Source organism: Pyxicephalus adspersus, chromosome 5, assembly GCF_032062135.1.
Source record: "Pyxicephalus adspersus chromosome 5, UCB_Pads_2.0, whole genome shotgun sequence".
Lineage (NCBI taxonomy): Eukaryota > Metazoa > Chordata > Amphibia > Anura > Pyxicephalidae > Pyxicephalus > Pyxicephalus adspersus.
In genome coordinates this window covers 31,285,312-31,298,483 of record NC_092862.1, presented here as the reverse complement: position 1 = coordinate 31,298,483, position 13,172 = coordinate 31,285,312, and the positions used below count along the sequence as shown (strand labels likewise).

The 13,172-nt window shown below is 37.5% G+C and overlaps 1 protein-coding gene across 3 annotated transcripts; it reads left to right on the top strand.

Moving 5' to 3' along the window:
• The first annotated feature begins 2,386 nt into the window (after window positions 1-2,386).
• Window positions 2,387-11,145, top strand: LY96 (lymphocyte antigen 96). Of its 3 annotated transcripts, XM_072411045.1 has the most exons (5): window positions 2,387-2,549; window positions 4,243-4,329; window positions 5,594-5,722; window positions 8,297-8,349; window positions 11,046-11,145. In XM_072411045.1, the coding sequence occupies exons 1-5, from the start codon at window positions 2,429-2,431 to the stop codon at window positions 11,133-11,135; spliced, it is 480 nt and encodes a 159-aa protein (XP_072267146.1). In that variant the 5' UTR covers window positions 2,387-2,428; the 3' UTR covers window positions 11,136-11,145. The 3 variants fall into 3 exon arrangements, 1 of the variants encoding a protein (XP_072267146.1); XR_011920789.1 differs by lacking the exon at window positions 8,297-8,349 and having other exon boundaries at window positions 2,393-2,549; XR_011920790.1 differs by lacking the exons at window positions 8,297-8,349; window positions 11,046-11,145 and adding an exon at window positions 6,542-6,779 and having other exon boundaries at window positions 2,393-2,549.
• Window positions 11,146-13,172: the final 2,027 nt, after the last annotated feature.

Genomic DNA, 13,172 nt, shown 5'->3' with positions numbered 1-13,172 from the left:
TCTATTTTACTTCCCTTTTCAAGTTTTAGGGCTCTTTTACACGTACCCAACTTGGTATGCCTCGACAGGCATGGGTGTTACTTCACATGTTAAAGCAACGCAGCAAAACAAACAAAAAAAAAAGTTTTTTTAAAAGGAAATGATGTCCACCATTGCTCACTTGGACTCACTCAATATATAATTATAGTAAATAAAGTTGCTTGGCTAGTATGGTGGCCCATTTGCTCAGTACTTTCAGATCTCCTCTTTTTTAAGAAGAGTGCCCAGTCTACAGCACACCTCCCTCCTGTAGATAATATTTAAAAATGGTTCATCCATACATTTTTCGTTGATGCTTTCTGACTGGTCATGTGACCTTTTCAGGTCTCTTTTCTCCCATCAGTGATGTTCAGTACAGTATAGAGTAGTGCTTATATCATTCATGACGTCATTTTTTTGTAGTCCACACCAACATTACAGTGAATCCCTTGTGGTTCCGTCTATACCAATCCAGGCTTAGAAGTGTTACTACAGGAGACTGGTGGAGGCCAGTTAGGTATTACAGAGAAACCTTCTTTTGTAGAAAAAATAGGTTTGCAAGGTGTTTTCTGAACTGGTTGAAAAAGTACAAGGGACAGTGTTTTTGTATTACCAGCACTTATATTTTAGGGAACAATACCTAAAATGTTGCTGCAAAGCTTATATTTATTTTTACATGGCTGAGTCAGCTTTTTACAACTAAGTGGAAGCGAAAAAAACTCAAAGTAGAGCTTAAGCACAAAAAAGTTGCCCAATAAAGAATAACATAACATGATTTTGCTGCAGTACTTTTTATCTTATCTCTTGGCAGCTGTGCTTTATTTACATAGCATAGTTTATATGTCATGTAGTGTATAGCTCTGCTTTCTTTTTTTTTTGGTAGATGCAGGAGACAAAGGGGCCTGATTTAATAAAGCTCTGCAAGGCTGGATAGGCTACACTTTCATCAGTGAAGCTGGATGATCCAGCAAACCTGGAATGGATTTATTCAAAGTCGTCTGCCATTTGCTAGCAATTGTTCTAAAATCTGCACTAGATTCCAGGTTTGCTGGATCTCCCAGCTTCATTGATGAAAATGTATCCTCTCCAGCCTTGGAGAGCTTTAGTAAACCAATGTATTCTTGCACAGGTGCAGGAATTACATCATCAATGGCTACCGAGGGTCAAAAAGGATAGCAGATATGAATGAGCTAACAGCAAAGATGGCAGTGTTATGAAATGATCTCGGAGCTGTCATTGCTGTTGGGTGCTAAAAAAAAGGTAGGCGTGTGCTCACCCATACATGTTTACTTTCACTTGTACCATGTGAACTATAAAAAATTGCCCTTTTTAAGTAAAATCTATTTATATTAGAACTAGATATTGCCACCTTGATGGCTATACCTCTATCAGGGCAGACACTGGTAAACAGGTTCATTATATTTCAATGCATACTACTTAGAATTTCTCAACCACATGTTCAGTAAACCACAAGAAGGAAGAAGTATTAGCAGTTTTAAGCAACTTTGTAAATAAAATGAGTACTAATCCAAGAACAAGTAAATCCTGTGAATGTATGTAGAAGTTATTATGTATTTTGTTTGGCATTACAGGCTGGTATGCTGATGAAAGAGGGTCCTACAAATACCTTTCAATCACCCCCCCCCCACACACACACATACAAAAAAATCATTTTGTGATTACCAAAAAGGACATTCAGTTACAAAGAGGGAAGTTTAATTGACAGAAGAAGGTTTATTTAAAAACGACCTCATAGGTAGCACTGATACCTGGTAAATGTATTTCTTATACCAGATTGTACAAAAATTTGCACAGACATCAGATTTAAAACATCTAAATCCTCTCCAAAAATGTAATATGTTGTATCATACCAGTCTTTATAAGTGACTGTTCCATAAGTGTTAATTTTCCAGGCCAAGAACATTTTTGGCAAAAGAGCAGAAACATTCCTATATTTATGTGTAAACTTCTAATTCCATCAATCCACTATGAAATGGAGATGAACAAGCACTGCACAAATGTACAGAAAGTGTGTTTTTTGCAGTAATACCAAAGCCTGAAAACTACATCTGTGGTCAATGATTTTCCAATGTATCCTGGTTCGGTGGCAACTCTACAAATGTGGATTTCCAATAAATGTATGTAGAAACAGTGAAGACACAGCCCAAAAAAGGAGTTTTAAAAATGTAATCCTTTTTTAAAAAACATTAAAAAAATTGTCTTTACATAAACTTTTTAAAACCATTTTGCCTGTTCCCGATGAAACATCTGCCTGTCACAGAGTGCCATAAATTGCTAATAATTTAACAAACAGAATTATTGCTGATAATTTAACAAACAGAAAAAAAGGAAATGGAACTCTCAGTTCTTCTTCCTGAATATATTTATTTTTCGTCTCACAGCTTTATTGATGTCGTATGATATGGTTACGTTTATGTTCTTTTTTTTGCTTCTTTTTGTTCCAGTAAAGACGATTAGAAAACACATAGTTTGTGACTCGCCTAATACGGAGTTGTATTATGAATTGTGTGGTAAGTAACAGAGTACTTTTTAATATGATAATGTATGTAATTCCATTTCCTGTACTGTCTGTGCGAACATCTATGTAAATGTATGCTCACTTACTCATGTGTGGTGGATAGCTCACCCTGCCTGACTCCACCACACATTGATAGCTTTTCAAAGCTGCTTATAAGTGTGTATATATATATATGAATGTATAAATATATATGAAATGTGTGAGATCCAAAACCTTTTTTATTATATGAAATAAAATCCATGTCAGTTTCCTATTTTGTCCTACTGGGGAGATTTATTTTCACTTTCTGTGCTAGAAGTTAAAGTAAGTTGTAACTAGAAACAAGTCCCCCCAATGGAAGATTTCCCATCTATTCCTAAGTTGGAGACCCCTCTATTTTTTGGATTTTATTTTACTTTTAATTTCAAAGAACTGATTCCAAGAATTTAACCCTTCTTTTTGCTAAAGAACTTTGTAAATATGGATCTTACACAGGGTATATACAAGTAGTCCCCGGGTTACATACGAATTAGGGACTGTAGGTTTGTTCCTAAGTTGAATTTGTATGTAAGTCGGAGCAGGTACATTATTTTAATAAATGCAATAAGAACAGATGTTTGTCTCAACATATTATTAGGCAGCCTGGTGTCAGTTACTGTTTAAAATCCTCACTGTGAGTTAATCACAAACAAAGCAAAAAAAAAATCTTCATGGGGTCTAGACATTCATTAACTTCTGGAGCAAGCTGTGTTTTGATATGCAAAAAGAAACAGCTGCAGAGTTTGTCTTGGTCATTAAAGAGGTACAAAAGGCTGCAGAAAGAGCTCACCTCTATAGGATCACCCATAAGATCACCTCTGCTGTGTTTAGCAAAAGATTTTTTCTGCAAGTCATGCAAACCGCCCCCTTCCCCTCTCTGTATGTATGTCAGATGTCCTTAACTCAGGGACTACCTATAAATACACGATTCCAACAGTTGCACACATTGACAAGAATGTGTGTGAGTGTGGGGCTTTTGGGAAAAGTGATAGATTCTTTGTAAAGCTTCAGACATTCATAAAAATCCATTGGTAGACTCAACTCAAAAATGTGCTGCCATGAAGATGTAAAATAAAACAAATCAAATTTTTGGTAGAGTAGGAAGTTTAGAACTGTGTGCATCTCCTTTTAGGGTAAATTCCCTTACTTTCTTTGGCATTGATACTGGTTGTGAGACATCAAATGAGGGGAATTCTCCCCAACAAAGGCACTAACAACTATAAAAAACCAATCTGCTATAGGTTCTTATCATTCTGTATGCTTTAGGAAAACGTAAGCTTTGTATACACATACAATAATGGTTGCCTGAGACGAACACAAGGTTCAAAAATCTAATGGTGGTCCCCCAACATCCTCTGACCTCCATCAGACATTTGCAAGATGTTTAAAACCCAGTATTTAGACTGGTTTTTAGATCTAAATCATTATTTCTGATTAATTTCTCTGCATGTAATTAGTCTCATTAATAAACTTTTCATTAATGCCTAATTTGTATGTGCAGGGGTGTGTATAGGGAGGTGCAAAGTGCGGCTGCTTGAGGGACCCTCCTTAAGGGGCCCCAAGTTAGAGTTAGGTGGGGGGGGGGTTTGGGGGGGGGGGTGGAGGTGAGTTCTGTCCAGGGGTTCATTGTTATGCCATGTCTGCCATCGTATGTATTTGTTTTTCAGGTGACATCCCGGAGCCAACTTTTTCCATGGAACCCTGTTTGTTTAACTGGAGAGAACATGTGAATTTTTCTGTGACAGCTATACCAAGTAAATATTTATCATTATTACTATTAAATTAGTTATTTAAAGGCTAAAGAGTAAGCTAATGTTTGCCTGCAGGTATACAGACATAGGAGATGCTTATCTGGCCAGCTATCCTGCGTTGTGCAATATCGCACCAGCAAAGAACCAAAAAATAGCAGCAGCTCCTGCTTCCCTTTAGCTGTGCAGACTGAGATGTACTTTATCGGCATCCCCAGCACATGCTCTGAGGCTGTGCACAGCAGAAGGGGATGTTAGAGGTAGATTGGCTCCTGACTTTATTCTGTCATTGGCTGCTGGGACATTTATAGCCTTTCTGCTGACCTGTTGCTGACCTTGCCTGTTCCTGACCTTTGGATTGCACACTGCCTGGGCCGACCTTTTGCCTGTGACCCTGATACTATCTTCCAATGAGTCTTCCAAAGTCAGATATGTGCTGTGTTATTCCAGTGATAAATATTTTCATTTTTTTAATTACCAATCTGAAAGCTATAGTAAACTGCTACAACTGTGCAAATACATGTAGGAGAGATGTTTAATGCCAAAGTATCTATATTACTGTACATCCAATCCCAATATATACACATCCCTGCCTTGCAGCACAATCAGCGGGACTATATCACATTCTCTGTTACAGTAATAGACTGTAAAAAAGATTTAGTAATGTCACTGTAATTGAGCAGGGAAACCTCTGTCATATCCTATGGAGGAGGATACAGCGATTAGCAATAGAAGTGAATTGCAATATCTGTACAAGAAAGATTGCTTCCAATACCAGAAATGTAATGTCTATATGCAGCTTTGGTGCAACTTGCTAGCAGCTTCCTTAATGTGACAGCATTCCCAATATGAATTGTTTTTAAGATTCCTTAATCTGGAGCTCAATGATTTAATAAAGGCTTTAAAAAAGATTGTTGAAATCACTGAAAAAACTTTCATCAAACTAAAACTCTGTTGAACGCAGTGGCACCTCATTGAATTGTGAGTGGGTACAAACTAGTTGCCAAAGAAATCATTTTAGAGTTAACTTGAGGCTCCTGTGTATTGGTATTGATAATGTAGCTAGTCATGGAAACTTGGTGCTGATTGGGGCTATAAGGGCAATTTCATATTGAACAGCAGATCTGAATGTTTAGTAGGGAACATAAAGAGGGTGAATACACGTGATGTTCTGTTTACACATTATTTGTATAAGTAGCATGGCTTCCTGATCCCAATAACCTAGATTTCCACTTTGTGTAACATGTAAATTAATGTTTTTTTGTTGCAGGACTAGATTTGGACTATTTGTATGCTACACTTGAAATCTGGAATGATAAAAAACAATTCTCTAATACAAGATATGATTTTTGTTCTGGAACAGATGATGAATATACTTTTTGTGGTGCCCTAAAAGGAGGTAAAGTATTCACATTTGTTACTTTATTGGTTACAAATCTGGTCAGGTGACTCTCTGTGGGAGTTCTTTACCATCTAAGAGTTCAATGATTACTGGCTACAGTGGACAGCTGCATTTAGCATATACTGTATGTGTGAATAAAGAACAAGGTAAAATGGGTAAAAATTATTAGGATTTTTTGTAAAGTAAAGGCAAACTGTGAAAAAAATTGCAAACTAGGTTAAAAAGAAAGTGGTTTGAATGAAATATTCGTTTTTAGGTGGCTGTATCCTCTCATCTACTTCCTCAGTCGACTACATTACCCCATGCTTATGCATGTAGACCCCCTTCTCTGTGAGCATGCTTGGGTCTAGCAGCAAATTACCAGGTCTGAAAACTGTTACATGACCATGGATTGATCCCACTGCACCACCAAGCCACAAACATTTTTCATTCTAATGAAAAGTAGAGTAGGAAGGAATAGAGAGGGATTGCTGGTAAGCTTAGGATATGGGGCGGATAATTACAGAGACCCCACATGGGCATGGTGACAGTATCTCTTTAATGTCTTTCCATAAGGTGTATTATTTCTACACAGTGTAAGCTAGCACTATATTACATGGCTAGGTGCCGTTTTAAGGTAAGTTTGACAATTTTGTATTATGATTCTGGAACTTTAAACACTGCCTGACCAAAGTCCTAAAGTGCTATGGTCTGGTATTGCTTCAGATGGTCAGGTGTAGGTTCGGCAATATTATATGTCCAACAATTTTACCTAACTGCCTGAATAAAGTGAAATACCTAGTTTTTCCATCAATGTTTTTTTTTTCCTCCCTGAAGGCGCAGGCATATTCCTAGATACCAAATGCCAGGATTCATCTGGCCCATATTGTCAAAGAGTGGTTCAGAGAGCATAAGGCGTCATTTTCACTCTTAGATTGCAATCCAGACCCCCCCCCCAAGGGGGACCTTAACCTCGTTGGGAATCTTTGGGATATTCTGGAGAAGACTTTACGCAGTGGTCTGACTCAAGATCTTGAGGAAAAAATTTAAATAAATAATTCATAATTAAAAGAAAGTTGGCCCAGTTAATCATTATACTGTGTCTTTTTTGTCCAGGCATATTTTGCCATTTTCCCATGTACTGAACAAAAAGATAATACATACTAACTTTTGTGTTTTAAAGTAAACCAATTAAACCTTGGCAGTTCAAAATTAAGCAAATGATGAAAAAGTACATAAATATGAATCAAACCTCAAAATCGATCAGTAGAACCAGAGATATAGGGAGTTTAAGTAATTTGCAAATCTCAACACACCAGTGTTTGGGTTCCAGCTGAAGTAGGTGGAAATCAGCACATTAGACCTTGTAGCAGCTTTCCCTTTCCAACACACTTCTAAATTCATTCAAGCTGGGTATTTATAATTCTTACACTGATTAAGTATAGGGTGTGTAAATATGTGGGGTGCTCTGATTCTGATGTCTTTGTATATTCAGTTTGAAACCATTGTATTGAGCATGTTCAATATCTGCCACTAGCTTAAGTTTTTTTTGTTTGTTTTTCTTTTAGTCATGTAGAGTAATTTCTAGGGTTGTGTTTTAGGTATATAGAATTGTGTTTGTTGGCTGTCTAATAAATGGATCTGCAATGTCAGTACATGGCTTTGCACAAGATTTCTCATTGAGGATCTGACTCTGGTTTCTTCCATACAAATTTTTCTGTTGGTTTGTTAATATGGTAAGCGGTCCCAATGACCAAACGAAAGGCTGAAAAGATAAGTGGGGGAGAACAAAGCTGGACTATTACAGTAAAAAGGGCTGAATGTACTATGCTGGTGCTATATACGAGGGGGTGCTGAGAAGTTCCTGGCTTTGCCCAGAAAGAGGAGAGCCAGAGTTATGAAACAACATATTTATTCAACATATTCCCCCCTGAGACTGATGCACTTGGTACAGCATAGTTGCAGCTTTTCTATACCGTTCAAATAAAAGTCCTTTGGTTGGGCCACAACTGACTTTGCCAGCAAAAAGAAACAAAAACTTCACGACAGCCCGTAACTCCATCAACGTGAAACTTGCTTGTGCCTCTGCCATCACAGCTTCTCACTAAAAGAAAAAACAGTTTGGAGAATCGCAAAGACCTGATATTTGCACAGTTACATACTAAGATATTAGGCTGTTATATGTCCCCACACTCATTTTTCTATTTCACCAGGAAGGGGGCAAAGCCAGGAACTTCTCAGCACCCCCTCGTAAATACTGTTCATTATTATTTTTATTATTATTAATATTAATAATAATAATAATAATAATATTATTATTGTAACTGTAGCTGGCTTAACTTCATTTTGAAATGCGATTTTCACTAAACATCATCTCTGCTTTTTTTGTCGTCATTTATCATCATATCATATTAAATTGTCTGGGCATGTAATAGGTTTGTATAATGTGATTTTATTGTTTTCACGAAATCTCAGAAAACCTTTTTTGAAAGTAATTTGCCCTGACCAGTAATTAAAAAAGTGTTTGATTCTTATTGCACCTTTTGTTCTGCACATGTCCACTAATTATGGGATTTGTATGTGTTCCTACAGAGACAATCAGACTTAATTTTAGAACAAAGCTTTCTCCCTATCCCTATATAAAGGTATGGTGGCTTCGTGGTCATGCATTGCTATAATATTTATTCTTGCTTTAAGATTTTAATTTAATTATTTTCAATTACTGTATATTCAGCAATTTATTCTCGAGCTCCTAACTCAGTATTTGCATACAGAGCACCCCTGTTTTCATTTTAGACTAGGCATTCTCATTGCTAAATCTTTAAAATGCTGACAGAATAATGCTGGTGAAAAGGGTTAAAAGGACAATGTGCATAACTTCCCGAAAAGAGGAAGCTGCGGTAATGATCATATGTGAGAATTCTTATTGCTTAAAAGAGCTGAAATCCAGTTAATGAAATGGGTGGACCAGGGACAGTAAAAGACAGGGAATAAAAGGAACAGATGATGTTGGATGTCTGATGGAAAATCAGAATACAAAATTTCCATTACTTATATAGAGATTGGATCAATCAATTTTTGTTGCCAACATTTCATTGCAAACATACAAAAACAAAATTTTTCTAACAAAGAGAGCTTTGGGACTTTTTAGGCCATTTTCATACCTCCTTAGTAAAGGTAAAGTACAATCATCAGTCTTTGATAGCAATCATATTTTTAAAAACCAACAAGAATCATAAATATAATACATACTTAAATCAACGTATGGTTCCTTGTCATTAACATTTCATCTAGTTTTCTTAGTATAAGCAATAGGCAAATATGTTGGGAGTGTGTTGTTCCATGGTTGTTACTTGTTTTATTAGGACAAAATGTATGAATTGATTGTATTTGTATGTTAATGACAAAAGTTTTGTTTAAGATTGAAATAAAATTTTATTTTACCTTCCCCTGTCTATTGAGGTATGAAATGGGCTTAAAAAGTCCAAAAGCTCTCTTGGTTGGAGATCCCTAACATGAAATAACATAAATGCAAAAAAGAAAAAGTGATCCAGTAGTGGTGTCCATAAGAAGGTTCAGTTAAAGAACACCCCTACAGGTTTTTTGCCAACCCCACACAATTCATGAGAAAAACAACAAGAAGGGTAGGAAGCCTATCCTCTCCTGTGTCTGACACACAACAGGAGAAGCTATATCTGCAGTTCTCTTCCTACCATCAGTCAGCCACTGAGTGTCTCATCCCTCTCCAGCTCTACCACTAGGTAGCCATCATACTACCTGTAATTTCCTAATGGCATCATTATCTTGGCCTACAAACTTACACATGCATCTCCATACCGTGGACCATTACGTTGCACCTCTCCGCTACCGTGCGATTACCCCTGAGGAAGTCTACATGAAATGCGTCAGGTATCATATATCACACTTCACGCTTTGAAATGTCCAGTGCAAATTAGATGGCCGGATACATGCTTCAGCAATGTCTATATTGTGATATATATATTGTGTTATATATATTTTTTGATTTGTATTGTATTTTGAGTTATTGGAAGTCTGTAACTATTCTGACTCCAATTGTTGAAATAGTATTTGATCCACTACTGAGTAGGGATAGGCGAGTGAGATTTTAAAGTTCGATCTTGTGGCGAATCTGGCCTTTCTCGCTTACCGAACATGTGAGAACGGCCTTGTGAATCGCCGTGAGGTTGTGTTCGCAGGCGTACTGAACTCATATGACCTCTCAATAGAGATTCTCCATTGAGAGGTCATATGAGTTCAGTAGTATGCCTGCGGTCACAGCTGACTGGAGGCATGTGCCTTCAATCAACTGTGAACGCAGGTTCCCACGCTGTAATGATAAGTACAGCCCAGGGAGCGTGGGAACCTGGACCGTGGGAACTCCATTGAGAGGTCTAATGAGTTCGGATGTGACCGTCCAGGTTCCCATGCTCCCTGGGCTGTAATTATCATTGATAAGTACAGCCCAGGGAGAGTGGGAACCTGGACTGTGGATTTGCGAAATCGGTTCCCCGAAATTTCACGGACCCATCAGAAGTTCAAGGAAAATTTTGCGACACTGTCAGAGGCATTCTTGCTCATCCCTACTCCTGAGACCATTATTTGCCTGGCCTGAATGAAACAGAGACAACCACTGCTGACAATCTTCCTCAAATAGCTTGAACTCACCAAACACCTTGAATCCACAAGTCTTTATTGTTGCATGTACAGATGAACAAGTACGAGTACATCTCATATTCAAAGATGTACAGGTATTTGCAGGTCAAAAGGAATATTCTTTTCCTAGCCTCAGCACATGTAACTAGTAACAATCATGACGAATCATACAATGAAGAAGAAGGAAGTGACATCATAAAAAGGGATGATGCGTACAGAAAAATAAGTGCAATAAATCATAGACCACAAGATGGCAGTAGAATAATGCACTGAACATAAGCATAGCTATAATACAAACACATTAATGGAAACTTTAACTGCTGGAGGCAGCACAGTAAGCCCCAATCTCAGTGTAGAGTCTTCAGACATTTTTAGAGTTTATAGATAAGTGTGTTCTTGTGTCATGTTCTTATGTGTTCTGTATCTCAGTGTGTTTTCTATGTGCGTAGTTAGGTTCATCCTCAGCACACTGGTGAATACTGCAGTTTGCTGTAAGCTTTGGAGCGGCCAAGTACATGATTTTCCACCACATGTGAGCCCTTCCCGTGCAGTATCTATACAGCCGCAATGTTCATTGAGGTTAAAGAAATAATTCTCCAGAATCTGTGTATTTATCAGCATGTGTTTTCTTTGCTATTAAAGCTTTCCATCCTTTCCTATTTTTCAGGGAAAATTTCTGGGAAAATTTCGGGTATATGCTGGACAGAAAGAAGAACTAATCATGTGTGCTGATTTCACTTTAAATAATAAAATCTAACTTATATGTATCCCCTCTCTGCCTGTGGTATGTTTTTCAATGATTATTTTTATGTTTTAAGTGGGGAAAGGTTAGATGCTCAAATAGGGACAAAGATAGCAATAGAAACACTTTTTTTTCCCATTGTGGAGATATCCAATTCCTGTAATGTCATTAGGACAGGATATGAGGGAAAATTTCTCCAACTTTAGAAACTGGAGATATCAACAGGAATAACCTGTAAGATATTGTAACCCTGTCCCAATTTAAATTAAGTTATGGCTGACGTTCCACTTTAATTTTTTACTGCAAGTACCCCTGACAGAATGGCATTAATGAATGTATTATGTAGGTTTTTTATTTTTGAGTTAAAGTTAAAATGATTTGTCAGTTTCTTTTATTTTTTTAGAGCAGTCATTCTCAACCAGGGTTCCTCCAGACTTTGCCAGGATTTCCATGAACTGTGGCTGATTGAGCTCCCATTTGATGATGCCTGAACAGTTTTGTGGGCAAAGCCACGTGAAAGAGACAACCTTGTAAAGTTGGTGATCTTTTAAGACAGCGGTCGCCAACCAGTGGTCAACGAGAAAATGTTGGTGTTCTGCGGCTCTGGCCAATGCACCCCGGAGCAGTATTAGGGAGAAGGACCCTGCTGTTTCAGCGGCTCTGGCCGGTGCATCCCCTGTACAGATCCTAAGCTCAGAGCAGTGGGCGGGTTGTGTCTCTGAGCCTGTGACGGGAGAGTGGTCGGGTTCTGGCATCATGACGTCACTAAAGGGGAAGTTTTTTTTCCCTATGAGTGACACTTGGCTCCCTGCGCATGCGCAATCTGGAGCCAGCTAATTTAGTTGTCCGCTGGTCCCAAAAGGTTGGCGACCACTGTTTTAAGCTACTTTATAAGGGTGGCAAATGGAAGCGGGTGCATTCGTTTCACTGGACAGTGAAATATTTTTCATTTACTCTAAAATGGATTGCTTAGGTTCTCCCGATAATTTGAAAATTATTCCAAGGGTTCAAGGGAAAAAAGAGTGTAGCAAAAGTAAAAATATGCATGTTTATTTATTGAAAATGTACCTGAATTAAATGTATCAAAACCCACATTTCTTGGAGTATCATAGCAGCATACAGTGAAAAGTTGATAACTGGAAACTTTCATTGCACAAGTTAGCTTCTCTTTCCATAGCAATCAGTGTTGTAGTTATGAATGTTGCCCACTAGATGGCAGTGCCCTCTGTTTATAAGCTGTCAGTGTACAAAGTTTCTTTCACAGCTTCCAATAGAATTTCTGCATCCTCTAGGAATTTTGAGCTGCCACCTGGCTGGAATTCTTGTAGTTAAAAACACACTCTGAGTAATATAACACATGGTTTAAAAAGACAGATCTACTGCGTGACCTTGAGTAGTAAAACTTCATGGCAATGCCCATAGCAAGGATGACAATGTGACCTTTGTAGATGTTCTTATCTGGTATATTGTGCTAAATGTTGTTCTGTACATGGATTTTGATTTTGATCATTGGGGTTTATTTACTGAAAAAGTAGGGGTTTGGAAAGTAATGCAAAGTTGTGCTGACATCAGTCTGCCAGGCATGTACTAGCAGAATTTCAATTACTTTTTCCTTTGCACATAATTTTGGTTTTTAATCTGAACACAGCTTTGCCTTATTTTCTAATATACATTTTTCAAAATAAATATTTGCAAAGTGAACATTCCCTTTTCAAATGGTCAACTTGTATCCTATCAATAGATGAATAAATATTGGTAAATATATGTTTTCACTTAGCAAGGTATGAATTGTGTTAAATATTCACTCATGTGCGAGAGAATTAAAAAAAAAAAAGACAGGACTGTTTCTTGCATGTGATTGGATGATTTAAGCCAGCACAACCTTATCTTTTTTACAAAACTAGGCGAAGAAAGGTGAGTTTAATTAAAACATTGTGATCAGACAGGTACATTTATTCTATCGAAGAAGAAATATCATCTGTTCCTTCTGCAGAAAACCACCCACCTGCTTGATATATTTTTACTAGGTAAGTTTACTTGTGCTTTAAAACA